Genomic DNA, 27,727 nt, shown 5'->3' with positions numbered 1-27,727 from the left:
CACAAGGGAAAAAAAACAAAGGTAACTAGAATAAGACAAAAGATGTGAATGTCCTTTATGTAGGAAAATAGAAATATCTATCAAAACACATTAAGGAAACCTAGATAAGTAGAGAAACGCATACTCTTTTTTTTATTATTTAAATTTGAGTTAGTTCATGTATAGTGTATTACTAGTTTCAGGGGGAAAATTTAGTGGTTTATCAGATGACTAAAAGACGTAGTGCTCATTCTATCAAGTCCCTTCTTTAATGCCCGTCACCCAATTACCCCACCCACCCACCCATCTCCCCTCCAGGAGCCCTCAGTTTGTTGCCTAGAGTTAAGAGTCTCTTATGGTTTGCCTCCCTCTCTGTTTTTATTTCGTTTTTCCTTCTCTTCCCCTATGATTACCTATGATTTTGTGAGAAACACATTTTCTTGATTTGGCAATTTAATATTGTAAAGATCATTAACTGTTCCTGTATAGGTCTTACAAAATCAACCAATCAAATTCACATCAAAATTGCCAAATGTTTTTTTGTAGGATTTGTCAAGCTGAAATTAGACTACATGGGGATAAAAGTGGTCAGGAGTAACCAGGGTGATTCCAAAGAATACTAAAATGCTCTCTACCATCACCCCACACCGCCACACACACACACACATACACACACACACACACACACACACACACACAAATTTAAAAATGATTATAATACAGACAAATAGACCAACAGAATAGAACACCTTAAAACAAACCCAATTCTTTATAAAAACCTAACAGGACAAATCCAGTCTATCAACAGAGAAAGGACAGAATGTTCAATACTAAGATCCCTACCTTATTCCATCTACAAAAGTGAATTCCAGGTAAAGTTAAAGATTTAATGATGAAAAAAAATTCTTTAGAAGTCACCATTATTCCATTGGGGCAGCATGGCACAAACTACTGATTGCCTACAACTTGTCTGTACTAATATTTTATAGATCTGAAGTTGAAAATTTCTAGAGCATCCATGTGGAAGAAACTCTGATACAAGGACATCTGTTACAATATACTTTGAACAGTGAAAAGATAGAAATTACCCAGGTCAACCTCAGCAAAAAAAAAACATGTGGTTGAGTTGTATTATAAAATATAGTTATACTGTAAATTTCAGATATTAAAATAAACTGCATGCATATCTAGATATGTATCTAGGAATGTAACAAAAACATGAATAAAAAACCAAGCTATAGAAACGTTCCTTATACCATTTACTTAAAACTGTAAAGACACAAGAACACTGTACGTCATTTATAGATACAGGATATGCGGAAGTATAAAAAAAAACTACAGTAAGAATTAACCTCTAGCAAGAGTGGAACAAGGAAAAGGACTTTGGCTGTACCTATACAGCATTTTTTATCCTTAAGAAAAGACATCTAAAACAACATGGCTAAACACTGACATAAATAAAATTAGAATGGGGGTGGATTTGCGTATCTGCTGTATTATTTCCTGCTTGAAATACTGCATAATTTTTAAAGTCTTAATTCCTTTTTTAAAATAGAAGAAAACCACCGTATGTTGGATTTTTACAGGGAACTCCCAGCTGTCGGAGCACCGATGGTGAACCGCCCCACCTTCTCCTGCAGCCTTGTCCCTGCTCCCCCTTCCCCAGTGGATACATCCCCAAAGCGCATGCTCTGGGGATGACGGCCTTCACACCTGGCATGATGCCTAACAGTAGCAGCTGTGCCATTGGTATCTGACAAACTACTACACAGACCTCTGGACATGAATTTCTCCAACCTGCATATGGTCAACTTGATACTATTCAATTATCGAAGGAAGCCAATTTCTAGTTTTTCTGATCCCGTTCCTTTACCACCAAACCACAGATCCTTCTTTCTTGATGGTTTTCTCTAACTTCTTTTTTGTAGGTTTTCTGGTGCCCTTTACTGCTCCTCAGAGCCCTGACCGTATTTAGTCAACTTGGATTTTGCTTCCTTTATAAAAATTCTCCCCATATATTTGTGAAACTCATTCCTGACCTCATGCCAGTCTCTTCTGAACGGCATCCAGACTGGTTTTAAATTCCCTTGACTCTTAAGGTGGTTTTTGCAACAGAGGTCTTCCTTTAATTCTGCTGACTTTCCTATTTCTTTCTGTGTGGATACAAACAGAATTTGAGATCATTTCCTGCAAACTTCTCATCTACCTTCAGAATCCAAAGTTACTGCTTCATGGAAGATGACTGAGCCGATTTTAGAATGGTAGGTATATAGTTCTGGGAATTCACACAACTAAATAAAGTGCCCCTTTGAAAAGGTGCCCTGCACGAGAGAGCATGATATAAAGGTTAAAAATAAATGCTAGTCTAGTAAATTAAGAAATATAATGTGTACAAGTAGAAAAGATTCTCACATGAGTGGTCTGACGAGATGTTGTGTGGAACCAAAACAAAGTCATCCGTGTCACAAGAAGAGTTCTTGCTACTAGTACTGGCAGAATCTTTGGACACTTGTAGATAGTTGGGAGGACCCAATGGTGGGGAGGATAAGTTTTCTTCCTGAATATGCTGCATATCTGGAAGGGACTAAAATTAACAACATAAAATTAAAACTGGCCTAGTAATAAAATGCACGTCAGAATAGCCATTAGACTAAGGAATGCTGTCTTCATAAAAGTGGGCATAAAGTTAACTCCATCTTAAAATTTTGGAAAAAAGAAATCTCTTTGGAAAATCTTTCCCTTAGAAAAGCACAGTTTAAAGTGTCTTCATATAAAGACTTCTATCATTTTTTTCCAAAAATGATACTTAAAAATATATCATACCACTTATCACGTACATGTCTCCCTCTCCTGAAATTTCTGAGGTGTGTTTTCATCATCTCAACATGCCCCGTTTTGGCTCTTGGCCTAGCAAAGCAGGTACTCAAAAACTATTCACTCGATGACTGAAACACTATGTCCAGGGACTTTAGACTAACAACATCCTGCACACATTTTAAAAAGTTTTAAACCTCCAGTGAAGAAAACATTATAAACAGGAAAGCAAGAGACCACGTTATGCAAAAAAGTAAATAGATCGATAAGGATAACTACATTCAAGCCTAGAGATTTATGTTTGCTCACAGAAAGCAAGATCTGGAAAACCTTACAGGCTGTGGGTACATTCCTTTTGTTCTTCTTTTGTTAGGGGGAGGAGTGGGTTTGCAGGAGATAGGACAGGAAGGAAAGGAAAGCATATAAAAGGTATACAAGCAAATACACAGATGTAAGCAGTTGTATGTCCTGTGGCATTTGCCTAGTTCAAGGACTCAAGTGACACCTCTAATTAAATGTCTTGGTTACACAATGGTTTTCTGAAACAATGAACTTCCTAATTTATTATGTTAAGTCCTCTATGACCTTGTTTAACCTTCGTTTCTAGTTAAGAAAAGGAAAAATACTACACAATGCCCTTTGATCTTAAACCCATGTCCTAAACACCCAATTCACTGCTAGGGCTCCTTCGAATGTCACTGTGCAATGAAATCTGTATCAGATCTCCTCTCGTGTGTGTGTGTGTGTGTGTGTGTGTGTGTGTGTGTGACACACATGACATACAATCCCCTCATCACTTTTTAAAGAGACCTTGTGTGTCTAGGTAATAAAGGGAAGGGACAATGGAAAGACTAACATGACCAACCGTCTACCATGGACTAGACACCGCTGGGTGCTTTCCATGTCTTACCTAACCCCAGTCCTGTTCTGAAACCCATGTCATACATGGATACAGACAGACAGCTCAGAAGTTTAGGAAAATTGCCCAAGATCACACAGCTAAAAAGTGCTCAAGCTGAGATGTGATTCCAAGCATCTAACTCCACAATTTCTTTCCAGTGGTTTAGGCAGGCCCTTTCTCAAGCTCTTCCATGCCTTTGTCAAACCATCTGCAGCCACAGCATCTGAGTGGAAGAGATCTTCTCCCTGCTGGTCTCTCCACCCTGTGCTCTAAGTCCGGTCCCCTACACCTCCTCAGAGACCTGGACTAGCTCCCTCTGCCCCTTACGGTCTCACCCTCTCCCTTTCCTCTGGTTTTCTTCCCCTCTGTGCATAAACACATTCCATTTTCTCACACCTCAAATCCCTGCAGTCCTTTTAATCACCGTCTTCTCTCACTTCTTTACTTTTTAACGATGTCTCTAGAAATTATCAATCTTCACTGACACAAGTTCCTCACCTCCTACGTATCGCTCAACCCACCATAACCCCCTTTCTGCCTTCTCCTGTGCAGTCACGCGGTCTTCACCAGGCTGGCCAGGCTTCCCCCTGACACTTCGTGTTACCCGTGCTCTGCTTCACCCGTGCTGCAGACCACTCGATGATCAACCCCTTCGTTCAGTGAACCGGCTTCTCCTCCCACTTCTTAGTCTATTCTGTGGGTGCCTGCTTCTCTTCCATCCCTTAAAGGAGAGGGATGGAGTGTGGAGTTCCCCAAGGTGCCACTCTGGACCCTCTACGCCTCACATTTTTTAAAAATTCTGTTCAGTTAGCCACTGCACCGTACGTAATTAGCGTCTGATGCGGTGTGCATCACTGGTTACATGGAACACCCAGTGCTCATCATGGCCCGCACTCCTCACATTTTTATCCGCATCGCAGCGAGCACTCTCACCCTCCAAGTACCCCCTCACCTCTGCGGCCTAGATCTCTCCAGTGAGCACTGGACTAACTCACTACCTTCCTGGTCCAAAGCGTTGCTCCCCGCACTCCCTGCTCGAGTGACTTTACCATGATCCATCCATTCGGTCTCCCGTTCAAGCAGCTCCAAGCTTGGTGAACTCTACCTTTCTCTTACCTGGCCCCCACCTTCCCTGCAGCTCAGGCCCTCGTTCTTGGAAAAAGAAAAAACAAAACAAGAAAGGTGCAATAGTCTGTGGGTTCTCCGTGCTCTAACAGAGCGACCACTCTACTCTCTATTGCTCTCTCCACCCTGCGGCGGCTTACAGCACACCTCCACCTAAAAGCACTCTGAAGGCTCCCACAGCCAAATCCCATCAAGAGACAGCAGACCTCTGCCTCTCTAGCTGCACCTGCCCCTCCGCATGCCACCAGTACTCTGTGTCCCCCAGTCTGGACTGCTCCGAGGAGCCTCGTCCACAGAACTTCTAGCAATGATGGAGACAGTCTACATCTGAGCGCACGGTGTGCTGGCGACCCACTAGCCACAGACAGCTATTGAACACTTGAAATGTGGCTAGCCTAAGGAACAAAATGTTAAATTTCACTTAATTTTAACAAATTTAAGTGGGCCGAGAGAGGCTCTAGGGTTCCTTCAGGGCATCATGCTTCCGGAACTTCATGAATAAGAATTCTTCTGCCTATAATACCATTCTTTTACTAATTCACCTTACTAGGTCTTTCTTCAAAAGTCAGCTCAATGCCCTCCCCTGAGCAGCCTTCCTGAGTTCTTGCTCTGATTTCATGCTCCCCATTCATGTTCCCACAGGCAATAATGAGACACACACATAAGCTTCCAACAGTGGTTGCTTTATCTACCTCGTCCCCACACAACTAAATTCAAAGCTCCTTAATGTAAGGGACCTAGTCGTTTCATTCATTAGTATCAACCAGAACCTTACACAGACTAGGTGTTTAATAAATGTTATGAAACCAAGAAACATGATCTAAACAGCATTTAACCTATAGCCACTATTGTAACTAAAAGGCTGACTTGGATTTTTTTTTCCTTTCAAGATTTCTCTGGAATCAAGTAGCAGCTAGGTATTTGTGTGAGAATGTAAAAAGAGAATGCTGTATGTGCATGCCTGTGTGTATCAACCCTCCACATGAGTCTACTCCAGCCATAGGAAGAAAGGGGAGACGCATGCATAAAACCATCTTATTTTTGGCAGTTTACATTAAAAGCAAGGCCTATTAAACCATCCCATTTCTCACTATCTGGAAATTATACAGAAACATTCTGGATTTCCTTTTACTCCTCAGCTGTCCTTTATCCCTTTTTATTTTCATTTCAAGCTGCCTTTTTTTTTTCTTTTGCCTTTTTTTTTTTTTTTTTTAAGTCGGCTCCACGCAGTGTGGACCCCCACATGGATCTTGAACTCACGACCCTGAGACCAAGCCCTGGGTTGAGATCAAGAGTTAGATGCTTTATGGACTGAGCCACCCAGGTGCCCAACCATTAGCTTTTAATAAAAGCCTTCTAAAAATGGTTTTCCCACCAAAGTTTCTAGCATCTAAATATGCTTCCTCTCTCCCCCTGGCATGTCCTCACCTCTCTTAGCACTCCATCTCTTGGCCAGCAGCCTGAGCCGAGCTCCGAGTGCTCTCCCCTTCAATGCTGCCCCACACAACAGAAAACCCCAACTGGCTCTCGCCAGTCAAAGCAATCTCCAATTCAATGAACCTCCTACTGGACCCCCTCTATCTCATTCCTCGGTCATCCTACAAACAGGCTCCTCTCTTCTTGCTCTCTCCCACATCTTCTCATAATTAGATTCTTCCCTGTGGTTCCTTTCTCAAGCATCAACTTCACTTTTCACGTCTCACACTGCATCAAATATAGACTTCATAATAATAACTACAATTTGTCAAGCACGCCCAAGGCTGCTGTTCATGAAGCCTACCTTACAGAGGAGGGGGCCCCGGCTCAGCGCTGGAGCTGAGCTGCTCCAGGTGAAGCATGAGCCAGTGGCCTGGCCAGTGCTGAGGCCAGATGGGCCTGACCCCAGATAAAGCCAACGGTCTCTCCATGCCAGTACACTTCCTCCACATTTCTCCCCAGTCACTCCAAATCCAGTGTTTTCTAATATTCCAGACTGAAGTAGGAAATCCACAACACTTTTTATCCCCTCTTAGCTTTTTAAAAAAAATTTAGGGGAATATAATATCTTATTATCCCATCTGCTTCTTCTAACTTGGTTTAAGTCTGGAGGGATAGGCAAAAAGGGTTTTTTTTTTGTCTGTTTGCAATCAGCTTCTTCAGCATCTGCCTTAGCCATGGGCTGTTAGGTTTTCCTTGAAAACAATAGTCTAACAGCAGTTGCCACTTACTGAGTACTGTGTACCAGACATTATAGTAAAATGCTTTTGCTCATTTACACTTAAAAGAACCTATGAAATAGGTCAATTACACTCGCTTTCCCTAGGAGAAACAGGCTCAAAGAGATTAAGTCATTTGACCTGGCTAATGCGGCAAGTATGGGGTGCAGAAGCTCCCGAGTCCCATGTTCTTAAACCTCTAAGAAGAACCCACTAATTACACAATCACTTCCTCTTATGACTGCCCCACCCTCCACCGGCAGAATTCAAGAAATTCACGTCTGCCAGGCTAATCTGGAAAACAGTCACCAGAGCTGACACAAGAGCCCTTGGAACTTCAGCTGATGGGAAAGCCTCAAGGTCACAGCCCAGAGCAAGGAGTGGGGGAAGGGTCGGAAGGCGGCAGAGTGAAACCCTGGGAGCACAGAGCAGAAATTCTCAGGATCTAGAAGAAGCACTTAGGCTGGAGGAAAGAGAATCACAGAGAAAATGGCCAGGGAAGCCCAGAGGAGGGAGGCGGCTGGGGTGGAGCAAGTCCTGAAGGGCTGGGAACCGGCATTCAGGGAACTGAAGTGTGAGGAATGTGGCTCCGAGGTCACTCACCACCAATGGAAATTCTACGTACGATAAATACCCAGACGGATGCGATGACAGTTGGAGAAAATGAAGTTACTACCTCCCTGCCTCCGATGGGTACTCTGCAGCTGTCATCCTTTCCAACCAACGGGGCATCAAAAGTTGCGAGTAGGATACTCGCTGTTGAGAGGAAAATGGCCCGGGGGGTGACATTTCTTGCTGAAGCTTACACAGCTACAGAGGGCAGAGTGCAAATCTAGGTCCATCTGACTCAACAATAATGTTCTCTGTCCAAAGCTCAGCAGTAGCACTGGAATGGGCACGTCAGAATGTAAGTTCTAGTAAACACTGCACATCAGAAGGGAATCCACAATGTATCCCAGGCTCCCTTAGGGACAGAGGCAATAGCACTCACTCTGAAATTATAGTTAATAAAACCGAAACTTACTGGTGGAGAGGCAAAGCGACAGGATGGAGAGCTGCCACAGGAGCTCCCAGAGACGGAGCCAGCATACACGGGCACTGGAACTGGGCAGGCTGGGGGGAGAAACACAGGTGAAGAGAGATGTGCGCTGCAGAGACTTACACAGCTCGTCTAAGAGACGACATCGCTGTGCTGACCAGATTCATTTACCTACTTATTACAGCTCCTGTGGGTAAAACTAAACCTGCAGCAATTACTACAAATATTTCAACTAGGACTTGGGAAAAAAAAAATGACTGGAATTCAATAAATAAAGCTCAATGAAATCTTGAGAAGTACAATCAAAAATTAATTTGTGACACAAAATACTAATTTTTCCTTTAAGTCTGTCTGCCTTCACTCTTCAAGCAAAAATGAAAAAAAAAAAAAAAAGGTACTCACATTTTTTCACTGGAACTTGTTCAAGAAAAGGATGGCTAAAAAATGCTTCTGTAATGAAAAAGGAGAATGCAACCCTTAAGCTCAGGTTGAGTAGCAGATGGGTTAATCTTGTTGATGCATTTAACAGTGTTGAGATCATAAATAATTATTATTAACTTCTTTATGTAGACTCCATCTCCTTCCACTGTAGAAGCCTATGATTTTTATAAATCATCTATAAAAATTATCAGATTATAAATAAATCTTAAAGCACGAAAAATTTAAAATAATAATTGTGAGTTTTGCAAACACGCATTCCCAATGCGGCAGGCTCCACGAAAGCAGGCATGTTCGGGGACCTGCCCTGTCCTCCTGTGGGGGGGAGGGGGCTGTGAGCAGGCCCCTCAAAGTGTATACGGAAGCATGGCTGGGGTTAACTGTCCTAGAGGCAATCCAGGTAGCTGATTTATATAATAAATCCCATCCTTCTATCCCAGAAGAGATATTCCTGCAGCTGGTTTCACATTTTTTTAAAAATCTGTAAGTCTGATTTAATTTCTTTGGCTGTCTACCAAGGATAAAACCTACATAATAGGGTGCCTGGGTGGCTCAGTGGGTTAAAGCCTCTGCCTTCGGCTCAGGTCATGATCTCAGGGTCCTGGGATCGAGCCCCGCATCGGGCTTTCTGCTCATCAGGGAGCCTGCTTCCTCCTCTCTCTCTGCCTGCCTCTCTGCCTACTTGTGATCTCTGTCAAATAAATAAAGTCTTAAAAAAAAAAAAAACTTAAAAAAAAAAAACTACATAATAAGTCTGCTAATTAAAGGTAAATAAGTCAGGAGGACATGGCCGTTCATTATTTTACTTTAGCTTCCTGTGTGTTTAAAATATTTCATTAATTCTTTAAAAACCCATAAAGCTAATCTCCTGTCCCAGACCTGTATGCTAGTAAATCTCACAGAGCAGGCAAGGAGGGCAGCGTGACACCAGCATGGGATTTAAATGAGGAGGTACAAGATCAGGAAAAGCTTAACTCAGGGTCAGGCTAGCGTTATCTTCCACTCTGAAGGGCCCTGGGGGTCTTACTGAAATAAATCACCAAAAGCCACTCAGTGTAAATATCAGTTGCAAGACTTGCTAAGGAATAGAAATGTGGAGGGTTTTGAAAAAAAATATATTTTCTACCAGAGATAATTTTTGGAACAAAAATTACTATACATATACATAAATTCTGGTTTGACATATAAGATTTTTAATGCTAATTTTTACAATGAACATCATAGGGATGAAACAGAAAAGAACTGAATGTAAATGCTCTGAAACCACATCCCAAATCCATTGCTATGGCAGGGAAAATATACAAATACTTAATATATAATCTAGTATTTTAAAACTATTATTGATGAGTATATTGTTTCAGTATTGACCCCTATTTCTCATGGTTACAGAGCAACTCTCAATTTAATTTCTCCCCCTAAAAGATAAAAATATTTACCAAGTCCATTTGCTGAAATTTAGTTCCAACTTTACAAAACTTTAAGAAAATACATGTTCAGACTATTTCACCTTGTCCCCTATATGGAAACTTCCAGAGTTATTGTCTACTGATGACATTTGCTAGGACAACAAACTGAGTGCTTCACATACCAGTTTATTTAATCCTCACAAACTTAACACACAGGATTATCTTCCTTTTACAGACAAGGATAAAGTGCATAAAGGCCATGTATCTTCTCCAACGTCAAAGCTAGCAAGCTGAGGGATGAGAATTCAAACCCTGGTCTTATCCAGGAACCTATATGGACTTCCATAACACACATGAAGAGACCAAAACTCTGGACTAAGGTTTTGCAAATCTCTATTAATATTACAACTAATTACTACAGGAAAAATCAAACACTTTTTTATTTCTTTCTAAAAATGTCAAGACCAAGGTTAATTTAAAAAGCATTTTCACTAACATGTCTTATGGCTTTTCTGGTCTGACATTTAAGTCATGCTGTTTTTACATATGACTGCTAAGAGTAAGATCCAAAAGAACAATCTTTTACATGAGATTGATAAAAACAAGTTTAAAAACTGCCCCCAAAGAGGAGCTAAGACCCAGACAATTTCAGGGGAAAATGTTCTTTCAAAGCCTTCCAAGACTGGACAATCCCTATAGTATTAAGCATTCCTAGACTGTGTAAAGTTAAAATACTTAGAAATTTTTAGCTTTAGGGGCGCCTCGGTGGCTCAGTGGATTAAAGCCTCTGCCTTTGTCTCAGGTCATGATCCCAGGGTCCTGGGATGGAGCCCCACATCGGGCTCTCTACTCAGTGGGGAGCCTGCTTCCCCCTCTCTGTCTGCCTCTCTGCCTACTTGTGATCTCTGTCAAATAAATAAATAAAATCTTTAAAAAAAAAAAAAAAGAAATGTTTAGCTTTAAATGATTATATTATAAAAAGAAGAAAGGCTCAATATCAGTGATACAGCTTTCGCCTTCAGAATGTAAAAATCTGAACTCGGGCCTTGCGGAGCACCCAGAGCCCATTCTTCCATAGCCCTCACACTGCCGTGAAAACCAAACTGCCACGGAGCGGCCCCTGCCTGTCTCCTGAAACCCCATCTTCGAGGCCAGGGACTTTCCACCAGGATTCTGGAGTGTTTCTCCTCCTTTGCCTCCTCCCAGATCTCCGAAATACATCCCCAGCCTAGACCTCTCCTCTGGACTCCAAATGCCCTTTGGGCATCTGCATCCCTCCGTTTAATGTGTGTCTTCAGTTTAACAGATCCAAGCTGAACCCCTGATTTGCCCCAGAGCCTACTCTGGCCACAGAGCCTCAAGCATGTCTGTAACAAACAACTCCATTCCTTCAGGCACCCAGGCCAGACACCCTGGAGGCATCTTTGAGTCTTTTCTCTCTCACACCCCACATCCAATTCATCTGTAAATACTATGGTCTCTACCTCCAAAAACATGCAGAATTCAAGGGACCCCCGACCACTTCCATGGCTGTCATTCCAGCCTGAGTCCCTTCATCTCTCACTGGGGTAACTGCTGTAGTCCCCAGATTGGTCCCCAGGCTCCTGTCCTCACCACCCCGCTCCACAGTCTGTTGGCAACAAGCAACCAGAATGATCCTTTCTAAAACTTGGGTCAGATCCTATTACTCCTGAGCTCACACTCTCCCCAACACATTTTGAGCAAAAGCCCACATCTTTAACTGGTCTTCTAACTGTTCCTCCAGCTGACACGGCACTCCCAGCCCTGGGCATTTGTACTGGCTGTTCATTCCACCTGGCAAGCTCTTCCCACAGACAAGCACACCGTCCACTGTCTCACTATCCCACTGTCCATCAATCAAAGGCCACTTCCTCAGAAGGGGCTTCATGGAATTTAAACTTTCAATCCCTCCCCCATGGGCATTTCCCTTCCCTCGTCTTTCCCAGAGCACTTATCACCTTCTTTATGGTGCATTGATTAAACTTTACCCTTTGTTTGCCTCTCTTGCACGAGAATATGTGCTATGTGATGACAGGGATTTTCTTTATTAACTCTACCCCCTGTATCTAGAACATAGCGAGCACTCAATAAATATTTACAAAATAAGGAAAGAAAAAAGATGAAGAGAAAGAAACTGACTTGAATTTTCTCCTGAAAACTCTATAGTATCTTTTTAAAAATAACTTTTTGGGGGATACACAAAAATCAAATTAGAACGCACACAGAATTTGAAAAGATTACTTACCAAAGTCCATTCTATCTTTCTGGTTTCTCTGAAGCAAACCCAAGAGGAGATTAGCCAAGTAAGGTGATGTTTCTCTGGGAATACTGGGGGAAAGGAAGAAAAAGACTCTTAAGTGGTGAGTCTATACAGGTTAACACACACGACTTTCGCCTTCACGATGGTAAGTGAATATGTATATATAGATTCACAAACACACCTTAAACCAAGAAGATCATGGTAAAGCCTCATTCCTTCCAGAAGAAAAAGAAAACAAAACACTAAGCAACTGCCTTTGAGAAAGGGCATCAATTCGGGAGGTTCCTGCATTGTGTTTATTGATATTATCTGAGTATGTGCAGGCATAAAGCACTTCAGAAGCACAATCAGCCTGGCACTCATATTTGCCAGAACTCTCTATTAGAAGAAGAGCCACCTCCCATTGTCTGGAAAAAGGCACAGCTCCAATTTGAGTGAGAAATAATACAGCTTCCTAAAATCCACTAAGAAAAAGACAAACCAATAGAAAAATGAGTAATAGGACCACGCAATTCACAGAATAAAAACTACAAAAGGACATGAGACAAATGAAAAAGCACCAACTTTACTAGTAAAGAGAACAATGCAAATTAAAGAGCCAATTGGTCCCCTTCTGTTTGTGAGGCACCTGCTGTGATAACATCCCGTGTTGGTGAAACCGTGGGGAAACAAGCACTCTGTGGTGGTGCTGCATTAGCTAATTGGGAGAGCATCCCTTGTGGTCTCCTAATTCCATGTCCAGGAGTCTATCCTAAAGAAATACACAGGACTGTACACCAACACACACACACACACACACACACACACACACACACTTCACTCAACACTGTTTGGAGTAACCAAAAAATGAAAACAAGGATCTGATTAAACAAAATATGAAACATTTAGCCATGAAACTCTATGAACCGTTTAAAAGAATGAAGTAGTTCTCTATATCCTGACGCTAACTGGTGTCTATGATACACTGTACAGTAAAAAAAAGTTGCAGAACAATTTGCCAAGTATGATGTAATTTGTACAAAACATATACGTGTACATATCTACAGGAGGTACAGAGCCAGCCCATGTCATCCTGGAGAGCAGGGAAGACTGAGGGAGGGACTGACTGCCTAGTTCACACACATCTGTTCTGTTTGTGTCTCCCTTCCCCCCAAGAACATGTAAAACTTCTGTGTGTGTTTTTTTTTCCTTTTAAATATACTTTACATTTTAAATATACTTTACATTTATACTATCCAGGCACCTGTGATGCACCAGTAATTTTCAGATTTCTGGTTAAAATGAATGTTCTCCCATTACTGTCAACTGAAGAAAGATTCAAGACTGGAAACCGGTAACACGAGTTCAAATAATGCTGCATTCACAGACACTAAAACCCAGCGTAACCAAACACGTACCTAGGCATTAAGCTCCTGTTTTTTTCATAAAACATCCTGAGGTCTTGAGGACTATTGGCCTGTTTAAAAACAAACAAAAACAACAAGGTTTTATTCCCTAGACAATGGGGGCAGAAAGTTCAAATCATGAGATCCATGCTCAAATGCTGGCTATAAAGCACATATTCTGAACCTGAAAGTCCTGGGTTGCAGAAGGGGCCACAGAGGGGCACCAGGAACTTAAAAACCTGTGGAACTTTGTGCGAATTCTGCCTATCTGGACTTAGGGTATCTTTGCCCAGGTCTGTCTCCCAGAGGAGCCCAAAACTTAGGAAGAGTTCAGAACCACTACTCTGGAGGTCACCCTGCCAGCCCAACACCTACATTTTTATTGTGTACAATCAGGGTATATTTTCTCTTAGGACTGCCAAGGGCATAAGGAAGGGAAAGAAACAAACAGCTGCCTCTCAGTCCCTCCTCGACAGCAGATGCTGCCCTCCCACACAGTAAGAGCTGCAGGATTAGTGCCCCCCCCACACACCTGCCCCTCCTGCTGCCCCTCTGTACCCAACGAGGCTGAGAGGGTAAGTGTCTAAACCAGGTGGGGCACTGATTTCACATCCTTTTTTACTCTGTTTACTCTGTTCCAGTTTTCAGGTTCAGAAAAACCTCTCTGTAACTGGGCAGTAGGAACTCATCACGATCAGTTCTGGAGGGCCTCTTTCTGACAGGATGTGAGGGGAGTGGAGAAGAGGGAAGAATAACCCCAAATAATGTCCACCAAAACTAGACCATCAGTCTTCTCTCACCCAGCAGCGCCAGGACCAGGAAGCTGGAGGCGGTTTCCGCTCATCTTCCGAGACCAGGCCTTGCCCTCATGTGGAGTGCAGGGCCTCCCACACCCAGGTAAGCAGGAAGCATGGAACATCACGTTCACATCACTTCCCACCAGGGTGTCAGTCCTGTCCCTGGCTAGTTGTCACCAGCCTGGGAAACATAAAGCAAGCTTTATACCCAGGCCAACGACAAAGGGAGGGCAGATAAAAAAAAGGAAAAGCAAAAGATGTTCTGGCTCACTATAGCAGTTTCTGCCTGTAACAAAATCAAAACAAGTCACAAGGGAACCAAAAGCACCGTTTTCAAAATATTCCCTGTTTTCTAAGTCATAGGCAACTGCAAAATGAGAAGAGCCCAAAACTGAGCACAGATAGAAAGTCAGGCTACCTGAAAAGGTGGTTTTCCAACTAGGCATTGATATATCACTGTTCCTATGCTCCACAGGTCTGCCTTAGCATCATAATGTTGAGACATAATAACTTCAGGAGCCTGGGGATAAAAACATAACAGACACATGCATGATGTTATTTATCTTACTAATATTGATAAATTAACTGGTAAAGTTCACGCTCCTAACAAATGCTAAAATGAGATCGCACTACGACACTTCCCTAATCAGGTGATCCTGCTGTGAGCTTAAACCACATTCGTACACTGGGATTTACTGGTAAATCTCAAAAACAACACTGCATGAAAAGAAGCAATGTATAGAAACAAACATTTCTATGTATTACTATGGGACAGCAATGCAGTAAGAGTATTAAGGTTATAATAAAAATACACACCAGCTACAACACAGAGGTGACTTCTGGGGTAGAAGAGTGGGATATGGGAAGAGGGAAAGATTTAAAGACTTGGGCTGTTGCTGAAATATTTTACTTCTTTCTTGGGGGAAAAAAAAAAGATCAAGGCACATAAAGCAAAATGTTACCTTTGTTAAAAATGGACAAGTACACAAGTGTTTGCTGTATTACTCCCTGTTTTTCCACTCATTTGAAAGCTTTTAAAATACACAAACTATGATGAAAATACAGTAAGGACTGTCTTAAAAGCAAAGGCATTTGTCTTCTCTGCTGCTTTGTTACAGCTCTCTTCCCACCTCTTACTGCATGCTGCTTCTTAAAAATGCCAGTAATCTGGACAAACATTAAACAGAAATGTCAAACACACTCAAAACCAGGGAAACTTTATTTTCCATTTGTACCATTTTTAGCTGTCATCCCTAGTAAGCTTCTCACTGACTTAGATCAGAGGAAATCCTTACTGAACATAAGCCCATTTTACATTTAGAACTGAGACAGGTACATGCATTTACTTGGCAGAATTCTGAAGCTCCAGAATTAAGCTACTTCCAGGCCTGATGCTTCCCACTGGTCCGGAATTTTCATAGCCTTTCCTTTTCAGACATGACAACATCCGTACGGAAGGATGAAGACGGAACTACAATTTTTCAGCTTTACCTCTAACACTAACTGAAAAATCTTCTATGACCCAGAGATCTTGTCAAGAGAAACAACATGAAAAGATGATCATGTTCACCCTGAAGATGAGGAAATGCCCAAGAGGGGTTTTTTTGTTGTTGTTGTTTTCTCTAATATCATACACCAAGTACAGCATGAACACACTTCGTCAATCTGTATTTTCAATTTACTCTAACAAGGAATTTTTTACCACTAATAATTAGTTTTTTAAAAAACTTAAGCTAAAAGAACTCCATGCTTTAAGTGGAGCCTACTTAAAAAAAAAAAAAAATCAGCTAATGGGTAAAAGTGACCTTTATAGTCCACTATTTTAAAGCAAAAGATGACTTAAAGCATTATCAGTAATACAATCTCTGTTAGTAATACAACAGTTTAGGCTACACATAAAATCACACCTGAACTAGAAACCAGCATCATACTTAAAATCCCAGTGCTAATGGCACCATACACAGGCAAGGACAAAAAAAACTCACTCACATTCACAGACCTGTACCCCTGGGGATAAAAATACATTATATGTTTATAAAAAATTTAAAAATTAAACTAAATTTAATTAAATTAAAAAAAAAAACTCACTCACCATGTACATTGGGGACCCACACAGTGTTGCAGCCATCATGTTACTCTGCAGGTAACGGGCAAACCCAAAATCCGCTAGTCCACAAAATAAAAGGGAGAAAAACAAAACATACCTTTACTCACACTTCACATAGATCATACCTTCAAGACACAAGAGGGCATAAAGGAACTGTGATAAATTTGTAGCTTATTGGGTAAGCCTGCCTGCCAAGGAAGAAAATTTCTACCTCAGTTTCAACAAGTAAGAACGGGAAGTGATCACCAACTGTACAAGTCCCTGCTCTGCCGGTTTCATACTCAGGGAGTGAGCACCAAGCTTTGTAAGAGAAAACGCTAATTGTAATAAACAATTCATTAATACTGCTCTAAGTATCAGTGCCAGGTGGAGAATTAGAACTTCTTTTTTTCCCTTCTCCAGATCCAGATGTAAAATACATAAAATCAGAAACTTCCTTATTTTTTTAAAGATTTTATTTGAGAGAGAGAGAGAAAGAAAGAGAGAAAGAGAGAGAATGAGCTGGGAAAGGGGCAAAGGGAGAGGGAGAATTAGACTCCCGGCTGAGCAGGAAGCCCAGCGCAGGGTTCCATCCTTGGACCCCAGGATCATGACCGGAGCCAAAGGCAGACACCCAACCAACTGAGCCACCCAAGTACCTCCAGAAATTTCTTTCCATACTGGTTAAAAAAAAAAAATTCTAAGCACACAAAGAAAAGCTTAAAAAAATACCTAGGATTACAAATTGCTTCAAATAATTGTAAGAAAGAAAGACAGACAGACAGACAGGTTGGTTGATCTAAATGGTCTCTTAGATCCCTTGTGTTACAATTCCATGAGCTGTGAAGAGCCCGGTTTCTTCAACTGCATCTACGACAACCATACATCAGCTTCCCTCTGATGAGAAGCAGAGCAGCATTTGGTGCTGGGAGGTGCTTGGAGTTCCTAACATGGGCCCCTCAATTCTGAGACTAAGGGTAGGCTGCCAGTAATGTACAGGGTTCCCATATCCAAATGCACCTTGCTGAACTCAATTAAAATTTCAAATCTGCATTAACAAAACCCATCATTCCAACAAAGTTGAGCTAAAATTTTCTAAAACTACAGTCTCAAGGCTGTCCTTTGCATCAAACACTACATGGCCGTTTACCTATTTTGATGCGAATACCACTGACGGTGGATTTTCTGCGATTCGCATATGACAGCAAGATGTTCTGGGGTTTGAGATCCCTGTGGATTATTCCTTTGCTGTGCAGAATCCGCATGGCAGCTGCGATCTGATGCAGAAACACCCTAATAGTATCTTCACTGAGAGTTCCTTTAGCTGGTAGAAAAAGAATCGCATAAATATTTAAGCACACAAAATCAAATACCATCTGCATCTCCCATCAACAGAATCAAGTTAAGAACAGAGAGGGAATGAGGAACCGGGAGTCACATTTTTTTTTTTCCGTTTTACTCTAATAATTTAAGTCTATGAAAAGAGAGCAGACACCTCAAACGTTTCACTTGATCTGCTGTAAAGGGAACTGCTATAATTTGCATCTCTTGTTTTCGCTGGTGTTTTTCTTTCCCCTGTTTTTTACCAGTGAAGGTGCCCACATGACTCTAAGCACAACAGGTACCCTGCAAACGGGAGGCACCCCGGCAAACTAAAATAGAAGTGCCCCCTTGTTATCAGCCAACAGTCTGGGATAAACGTCCAGATTTCATTCCGGGCATTATGTGAGCACAAATTAAATGCAGGTGGGGTCAATGAATGGAAACTGGGACCTTTTTCCACCACTTGTAGCTGTGAGGGTCTGCGCTCCCACAGGGCTCTCCCTCGTCTTTCCTGCTGCAACACTCCTGTCCCACCACAGTATCTCTCATCACTAGGCACTTTTAAGAAGGAGCACTTCTACTTGTTTTCAGTACCTTAGAGAGACAGTATGGATGTTACTGGAGGGTAGCCATAAGACAGTGGCCACTCCAGTGTGTCTGTGTGTATGCTGGGGCATACATAATGTTAACAGCTTGATCAGGAGTCAGGCTGCCTCTCTCCAAATCCCAGCTCCTCCACCTCCTCACTGCATGACCCCGGATGATGAACCCTCCGGGGCCTACTTCCTCATCAAGAAAAGCTGGAAACAGACTAACCCATGGTGGTGTTGTAAAAGTCAAACAACATAGCACCTTTAGTAATGAAGATTTTAGAAAAAGCCTGGCACAGAGTAACTATTCAAATATAGTCAGTACACAAAGATAAACTTTTTATTACAATGAATCTAAAAGTCACAAGTGGGATTCCTTGAATCTACATTAGGGATTTAATATCCATGACCCTCCCTACTAAATCATTTGTGAACATACTTCTGTATGTGAACATACAACTCTAGAATATGATCTACATAAACTTTCCATATGCAATTAAGAAGATAAAAATAATGTTATTCTTGGAACAAGTGAAATATTAGTTTTAAAATCATTTTAGATATAATATAATGACATTTTATGTCCTTAACATCTTCAAATAAGGTAAGTCCCCATGGTTTATAAATAGTTTTTTCTGTTTTACTTTTTTTTTTTTTTAATCCTTTGGGGCTCTTTTCTGGATGTTCACTGAAAACAAAAAGAAATATAAATACACTAAAACATATAAAAAGTGGTATCTTCCATATGCCATCCCTTGGAAATAAGCACTGCTAAAAATATGGAGCGTATTCTTCCAGATCTTAGTGGGTGGGTCAAACCAATGATTAGATCTTTATTTTTGTAATGTTTTACTTGTTACATTGCAAAAATTAGAATGAACAATTTTACATTTCTTTCATTTACATTTTCATTCTAGGGCTACTTTAAATGACTGCAGCTGCTCGAACTTGAATTTTTGCCTCATTACATACAATTGAGTATACTTAAAATTTATTTGCTTCAGAGTCCAAATTCTAGCACTGTTCTTGGGGGGGGGGGTGATGAGTGATCCAGTCTAAGCTGTTTTTGTACACAAACTATAGTAAACATTCACATAGTTCTATGAACATGGAATGCATACTTCTCAACACAACCCTATAAACTGAATTTCCCATAAAAACTAAGTATTTCAAAGGCACGGCCAACATCAAAACTGTTCCAAATAAATAAATTCTTGAGCAAGTTAGCCCAGAGGGAGGAGACTCAGCACAGCTGCCACACTCAATGAATCCTGCCAGAATGCATGTTAAAGTACGACTTGTTAATTTAAAATGTTTTTAACTTACAATCCATAGAATCTGCTTTCTGTCTTTTGAAAATGTGAATGGCATTTTACTTATCAAAGCAAATTTTCTAGTAGCCACATTTTAAAAACTAAAAAGAAACGGCTTTACATAACATATATTTAATCTAATACACCAAAACAATTTTACTTGTAATCAACATAAAATCCTCAGAGAGATATCATTGCTTTCTTCCTTGAAATGTTCAAAATCAAATACATTCACATTTGCATGTTGTCTTCGGACTAGCCCACACTTTAGAAGCTCCGTAGCCCTATGACATTGGTAGCTATCTTACTGGGTGGTTTAACTCTGGAAAATTCCTTGAGGTCTGGATTTCTTTTCTATGTCTTTACAAGTGTTTTCAAACAATAAAGGATTCCTTTAAGGACTGTGGCAGAGAGGGACCAGGGAGCGGTTCAAGGACTTGAGCAAAACCACAGCAGTCAAGTGCTGTGAAGGGGGCCCTGCTGTAAACCAGCTTGTCTGACTCCAGTCCTCAAGCTCGTGAAGGCCTCACTCACGGGTCTCCTGTTCTAACACTCCTGCTCTGTAATATCAAATAGGAGCTCAACATAACGCTGGAAACTGCTGCGGAAGCTAACTTAAGCGACACCATTAGCAGCGCCTGCAACAGCCAGGAGGACTTCTGTTACTGAGGGAAACTGATACTCTAATGAGGGCAGCGAACTGATATGGAGCCACTCAATCTGACCCCGGTGGAAGGTGCTTTTACCTGGGAACTCGAGATTCTCTGACTGGGCAGGCAGAAGCAGGGTGTTTTCTAGCTTGAACTTCTTTCCGCCAGTGGTCAATGAAAGTGCCTGTCTCACCGCATTCTATCTACTAGCAACTGACATTGGCGGGGGGGAGATATATATATATAAAATAAGGATTAAAAAAAAGAATCTTGGTTGGAAAAAATACAAAACTACACATGCAATAAACTCCCAAATTCAAGGTAAGGGGGTAAGCATGGGAGTGGGACTAGGGAAGGACTCAGGCAGGGCTTCCACTATTTATAAGTTTTTTTTAAATAGGGGAGGGACACCAATTTCCTTCCTTCATTCCTTTCCTTCTTCTTCCTTTCTTTCCTTCCTTCAGTCACTCACTTCCTCCTCTCCTTCTGCAACAATCAGCCAAAAACCAAGCTTCCAAACACTGTCTCTGTCCCCAGTGCCTCCCCAAGGCGTGCTGGCTCCAGAAGGGTCCTGCCGCTCTTGCTCGGCTACTGTGGAGGGCCCATAGCAGGCAGGGCAGGCAGGACTGGCCCAGGTAAGCAGGAGCCACGGAGCATCGGTCCCCTCAGGGCAGGAGCACGCGGGACCAGGTGGGGTCTCAGCTCCCCTGGGGCCTGCCTCTCACCAATCAGGATGAACAGGACGCCCGCTCTCTCCTTCTCTGAGGTGGCAGTTGCAGTGTCCAGCCGGCCAGCTGATGTATGCGGACCGCTGGAGCTCTGCTGGCGGTGGACCATGTGGCATCCATGGTCGTCGGCATCCTAGGCCCGCCGCCACCATGGGCAGCAAGGAGCTTGGTGCCCAGGGGCCACCTCACCCACCGCCACACCAAGCAGGCATGGGGGCAACACTCCCAGGGCTCTTCCTATTAATCTCCGTGCAGCTTTTGAAAGTCAGCGATGTTTCATATTTCAAAGATTTTTCAAAGCTCACTTTCAGTTGCACTCCCTAATTACTAGGTGAAACTGAACATTTTAATTATGTTCTCGTCAACTGTCCACACCCTTTTTTAAGTCTTAGGGTCACCACCAACCGCCATGACTGGTTTAGAGGTTGAGATTTTTTTGCATATTTCCCTTGCATTTTAAGGGATCAACAGCTGGCCTCACCTAACACAATTTTAAACCATACTTGTGGGAGACAGACACATTTTGATCTGAATGCCTTATATCCATCCTGCCCATACACATTCTGGATACAGAATTTCAAGCACCATCTAGTACTAAAATCTTAGCTCTGCCACGAAAAATTTCAATGTTACTTTTAATTAATCCTTTGTAACTTTTTAATTTACAAGAAAGATTCACATTGATAAACACATTCTTAGGTATATTTTTTGCATTGTTTTTTTTTTTTTTTTTTAATTTTGAAAGAAATGAAAGGGACTAAAGGTTCACTGCTGGCAACCCAGGAGAGTCTTTTGAAGATGAAAACCATCTGGTCTTTTTCTCTCTTGGGGAGAGGACCCATCTCTCTAACAGTACCAAAGAGAAGGAACATTTATCCACAAGTTCAGGAATAAAACCACAAATAACAACAGTTGGTCAGCAAAGCAATCACACTTAAACAGATACACAAATATTTATTGAACATTTCTGTACAAGTGCAGAAAACAGGGTCAGCATTATTTTGGAAGAAACTCTGAGGATTCAACAGACCACAGCACTACCTTTATTGAACACTGACAGACAAAAATTACCTTGCAAATAATCTGCCAGGTCTCCACCATTGCAGTACTGATACATAAAAGAAAAGATAATTACAATAAGGAAACCAATTCAAGATTAATTCAATACATGATCAGCTAATTTTAATTAAAAGTAGTTTCTATATAATGTAAATCTAGCCTGAAAAATGAAGAATTATGGTATAGATTTTAAATTATATATTCCTTATAAAGTAGAATCTAAGTCACTAAATGGACTTTATTAATTCAAAATTTCAAATAACAATCTACTGTCCACTTTTTTTTAAAATATTTTATTTATGTATTTGACAGACAGAGATCACAAGTAGGCAGAGGCAGGCACAGAAAGAGAGGAGAAGGAAACAGGCTCCCTACCGAGCAGAGAGCCCAATGTGGGGCTTGATCCCACGACTCTGGGATCATGACCTGAGCTTAAGGCAGAGGCTTTAACCCACTGAGCCACCCAGGCACCCCTCTACTGTCCACTTTAAAGTACATATTAACCAGAAGGAATGTGAAGTAAATTAAACAGCACATCTACTACCTACCTCCATCACCAGAAAGACAGAGTTGGGTAATTCCTAAAAAGTAAACATTAAATAGAATTTAGAGAAAGAATGAAGCACAAATTTAAAAAAAAAAATGGCAGTTAATAAAAATACTATACTTATTATTAAACAAGTAAAATAAAATCACAAAATCTATTAGTAAGTGAAATTTAAAACCAACACAATAATTTAAGCATCCCAACTTCAAAGCCAAGCCAAGTTTTGATGACACTAATATAGTCATTTGTTCAATTCTGTTTATGGAAAGAACTAAAAAAAATTCATTGTTCGTTCATAGCTATGGTAAATTTGTGGGGGGCAGAAAGAAGTCGCTGCTCCTCAGAAAAGCACTTCCATTTTGGAAAGTTTACGATTTGAGCAATGACTGCATAATCCTATCTAGCAATGCTAAATGCGCAATCTGATTTCTGGAATACATGACCCAGGATGATTAGGTTTTTGTTTTTCCGATTCTTATGTTTATTTGGAAGCAATCACATTATCTGGGAATTGTTGGCAAAGGAAAGACATTTATTTCCTCATATGTCTTGGTAACAGACTGATTTTTAAGGAACTGATTTCAGAAATTTTACTACATCTCTCAAAGTCATATACTATATTATATCCAGATCTGTTGCCTGGGTAATTCAAAAACTGGCTTCTTGATTGTTCAATAATAATTTTTACAGTGTTAATTAAATTTTAAATTGTGCTTCCTATAGCCTAACTGGAGACAGTGTTCAAATGTGATTCAAGATATAGCCCTTCCCAAAAGCACTTGGCTTCACTTATATCCTAAATGTAAGAATGGGGAGTTCTGGCAGAGGGTAAGAGGAGAGGTAAGGCAGTATCTCTCAGAGTGTAGTTCAAGAACCAGCGCCAATCAGGGAATTATTTGGTACTAGCCCACATAAGATAATTATAGAAACTAAACATAAAAAATTTTAAAAGGCTTAAAGCAATTTAACAAAATAATTTAATGTCTGCTAAACCTAATAATAAAAACTGGACATCCGTTTGTAGGTCATTCTTAACTTCATTTTTACAACTATTTGTTTTTATTGGATTTTATCAATAAAGTTATCAGGTCACACTAACTGGAAATAAAAACTGGCATCTCAGTGCTTCTAGTCTAGAGCTCTTCTGTGCAACGAGAAGCCATACAGGGACAGCCAGAGTGGTTTCACGGAGTTCACCAAGGGTTTGGATGCCACAAGCCAAGAGCTAAATAACGTTCTGCAAGAAACTCCGTGACCTGGGATGATTTACTTCACTTAATTCTCCAAAGGACTAGACAAAAAATTCAAACACACTGTACCCAATTCTTTGAGCCCCAGCCCCCGCCGCCCTCACACGGAGGCATTTGGAAGTTCAGAAGAATGGCAGCGCCTTCTGCTCTGTGCTGGGGAACCAGGAACCACAGTCCTGCCCAAGCAGGATCACACCCAGCATGGAGAGCCAAGCCGAAAGCCTGAAACAGACAGCTGGTTTCCCTAAACAGCAGCACTTCCATGAGCAGAAAGGAAGTGGAGAGCCATCAGCTCCCAGCAGGCCAGAAAAGCAAGTCTGCAAGAAATACTTATTTCCTTTTATCATAAAAAAAAAAAAAAAAACATTTCTAATTTAGCTAAATCATGTCTATGGTGAATCGGTCTATGTTTAGCCATCTAACCTGATCAAATCCAGACCAAAATGCTTTATCATCCCTAAAAATACTACTATCTCATTAAACCACAGTCGTCTTCTCCCTAAGTATGAAGTACAAAAATATTATCTCAAATCAGTATTGCTTAACCATACAATAGCACCACATCCTAACTACTGAAGACAAGAGACAACTAGGAATTCCTTAGGGAGGGCTAAACTGTTGACTCCACATGAAGACATGGAAAGACATGTCTCATGAAAGTCTTCTCTTGCCCACATTTAAAGCCATACAAACCTCCAAAGGTTCAATCATTTTCTCTTGAACACCCCCCTCCACTACAAAATAGCATACATTTTAAGACATCTGGAGCAGAAGTAAGCTCCGAGAGCCAGGAAAGAGTCCGCAAAATGAGCAAACAACCACTCAGGGTGTCTGCGGACAAACTGAAACACCGACAGTAGTGGGGCACTAGGGTGGAAATCGAAGAGGTACTTGGAGGGTCAGAAGGCCTGAGAGCCAGACCATGGAGGGTTTCCCAAAGCTGAACACACATCTGATCTGGATTAAAACTCAGGAAATCCTCATCCTCAACTCCTCCCTGGGGAACTTCCATCCACAGAATTAAACACAATGAATTTCAATTTATCATTTCCCTACTCAAACTCCTTAATAAGATAGAAAATCCCTAAGAAGGGGGGGAAAAAAAAAGCAAGGTATTACTATGAAGAACTCTATGCCAGAATACAAAAATTTAGATGAAACAATTTAAAAAACAATTTGTTCAAATAAAAACACAATCCTCAGGATTATTCTCCTTGGGTTTACATTGTATTAGCCAGCCTGAGAACATCCTATGAGTAAGCCGGCTTGGGTTATCATCTCCCTTTACCAAGGGGGTGGTGTTTATAAATAAAAAATAAAGTCTTTTGAAGGACGCACAACAGTGGTTTTTTTCTGGAAAAAGAAATAAAGGGAGCTATCAGCAGAGGGCATCTCTTTTTTACTTTATATACTGCTAGACTACTTAAATTGTTTTTCCACTTACGGCCTATTACTTCTGTAATTTGAAAGAACAATAAAGACAAAGTGAATTTAAAAACCAGATAGCATGACTAGGTGCTCTTTCCAGCAGAAATCAGATGCTCAGGATCACAAAGGGAGAAACTAAAGTAACAAAACAATTCAGTAAAGAGCATGAGAAAAATTGAAAGCAAAGTCTGGACTCCTGAAACCCACCCCTCACCATTTGTCTGCTACTCTTCCTGATTCATTCTCCACCCCTTAGGTGACTTCTATGGGTTACTCATAAAAGAAGAAAGAAAATCCTTGTAAACGCCTAAGGGATGAGAGATGAAGGGCTCTTTTGTTATGTTTATCAGGTGACCTTCAGAGAGCCCCCAGGTCACCTAAGGGTGGCCTTTCCTGTCCACTTGCATGTACCAACCAATCTTTGCCCCACATTTTCCTTACATGAACCTTGAAGTATTTTCAGCACTTTGGAGATTGTCTTTTGAGTGTTACTCTAGGCTGTCTTCCCAGTGTTGGACGCACTGAAAAGTTCCTTTTTCCTTTCACCACCACTCATTTCTCTGTCTTTGTATTTTGTTAGTGGTGAGTGGTCAAATCTGGTCCATTTGGGACCCCAGGCACCAGGTGCTCATGTACCCTTGGGCCCCAGTTACAAACTTAATAAGTGATAACAAAGGACTTCCCTAATCTAAACCCGATTTGCCAGTAATTCTTCAAATTGCCTGATTCTTTGCAACAGGCCCACAGAAAGTATCACCCTCTTCTGCAGTTGCACTCAACAACAGGTAAAAGTTTGGGTTACCCTTCTGAAAAATCAGATGAGCCCCTATATCATTTCTCTGCACATAAATTCCAGAGACCAAAGACATAAATACAAAAAAACAAAACCACAAAGACTAGAAGAAAATGGCAGAGGGTCATTTTTATAATTTCATAGTGGAGAACTCCCTACGTGATATGAAACCTAGAGGCTATTAAAGAACAGGTGCGGGGCCTCAGGATGGCTGAATCTTGGCATCCCGGGATGGAGTCCCAGATAGGGCTCCCAGCTCCACAGGGAGTCTGCTTCACCTCTTCTTCACCTCACACAGCTACTTCACCACACACACCTCACACAGTCTGCTTCCTCTTCTTCACCTCACACAGCTACTATCAGCCCTGTCTCCTAAATGTCTCACCCATCCATCTAGGCCTCTCCATTTCCAGGGGTGCCACCACTATCACCCAGACCCCTCACCCGCAGTGTCCCCATACCCACCCCTGCCCATTCTCCAGAGTAGCCAGTGGTTTACATACTTTAACAGACACCTATGCCCACTGATTTATAACAGAGAATATTCCTTTTCCTAACCATTTAACCATAACCTAACCTTTAACCATAATGGTTAAAGCTAATGTTTAGGGGCACCTGGGTGGCTCACTGGGTTAAGCCGCTGCTTTGGCTCAGGTTATGATCCCAGGGTCCTGGGATCGAGCCCCGCATCGGGCTCTCTGCTCAGCAGGGAGCCTGCTTCCTCCTCTCTCTGCCTGCCTCTCTGCCTGCTTGTCATCTCTCTCTGACAAATAAATAATTAAATAATTTTAAAAAAACTAATGTTTAGATGTATGTACTGCCTCACTGGCATTAAAGGACCTGGAATGCAAATTCATAATCAGAAGACTGCCCAAGCATTACAGAAAGAAAGAAAGCAGAAGTGAATACTCCCCCACAAAAAAAGAAAATCACTTTTATTCCTCAATTACAAAATGTTTATTGCAAGACCTTAAGATACAACACATTTGAAAGAAGTAAACAGTCACCATCTGAGACTGACCTGATAGTTTACGCCTTCATACGTACACTCACACACAAATGGGGCACATACTTACATTTTTGTATGTTTTAACATAATCCATTTCCACCTTTTTGCTTATCTCCACCCCTCCAAATAGTCAGTATTTCCAGCTGGTATGTTATCTTTTCACAACTTTCTTGTAGTAAAAAGTGTGTATTTCTAATGGTAACATTCAAATATTTTTTAACTGCCCACTATACACAAGACACTGTTCTAGGTGGTGAGGATAGAGATAGATGCCCTATTCTCGTTAAGCTTCAGTTCTAAGAGGTAAGAGTCAGGGAGAGACACCAAACAAAAGAATTGAGTATATAAAATCTGTTAGAGGGTGATGAGTGCTTTGAAAAACAAGTAGGGAAGGGAGACAGTGCTGGGGAGGGGACTGCGATTCTACTGAGGGTGGCTGAAGAAAGTTGAAATGTATTTGTTGAAAACACAACACTTGTGTAAAGACCTCAAGGAGGCTGAGAATATGTCTATATGTACTACAAAGACAGAGAAATATCCGTATATACGGTGTACCTGGGAAGAAAGGCCTTAGGGGAAAGGAAGAGGAGG

At 41.3% G+C, this 27,727-nt stretch overlaps 1 protein-coding gene across 2 annotated transcripts in view; it reads right to left on the bottom strand.

The window, feature by feature from the left end:
- ULK2 (unc-51 like autophagy activating kinase 2) overlaps nucleotides 1-27,727 on the bottom strand; it is an 83,407-nt gene that overhangs the window by 46,907 nt on the left and 8,773 nt on the right. For both annotated transcript variants that reach the window (XM_045085446.1, XM_045085447.1), the window contains exons 4-13: nucleotides 22,658-22,690; nucleotides 22,122-22,158; nucleotides 17,597-17,770; nucleotides 16,453-16,526; nucleotides 14,779-14,880; nucleotides 13,576-13,634; nucleotides 12,164-12,246; nucleotides 8,456-8,503; nucleotides 8,039-8,127; nucleotides 2,392-2,563 (exon numbers count right to left, since the gene is read on the bottom strand). In XM_045085446.1, coding sequence (XP_044941381.1) covers nucleotides 2,392-2,563; nucleotides 8,039-8,127; nucleotides 8,456-8,503; nucleotides 12,164-12,246; nucleotides 13,576-13,634; nucleotides 14,779-14,880; nucleotides 16,453-16,526; nucleotides 17,597-17,770; nucleotides 22,122-22,158; nucleotides 22,658-22,690 — 871 coding nt within the window. The remainder of the gene's footprint in view (nucleotides 1-2,391; nucleotides 2,564-8,038; nucleotides 8,128-8,455; nucleotides 8,504-12,163; nucleotides 12,247-13,575; nucleotides 13,635-14,778; nucleotides 14,881-16,452; nucleotides 16,527-17,596; nucleotides 17,771-22,121; nucleotides 22,159-22,657; nucleotides 22,691-27,727) is intronic.

This window comes from Mustela putorius, unplaced genomic scaffold, assembly GCF_011764305.1.
Source record: "Mustela putorius furo isolate JIRA1106 unplaced genomic scaffold, ASM1176430v1.1 tig00000867_pilon_pilon_pilon, whole genome shotgun sequence".
Taxonomy (NCBI): domain Eukaryota; kingdom Metazoa; phylum Chordata; class Mammalia; order Carnivora; family Mustelidae; genus Mustela; species Mustela putorius.
This window is presented reverse-complemented; position numbering and strand designations above follow the sequence as displayed.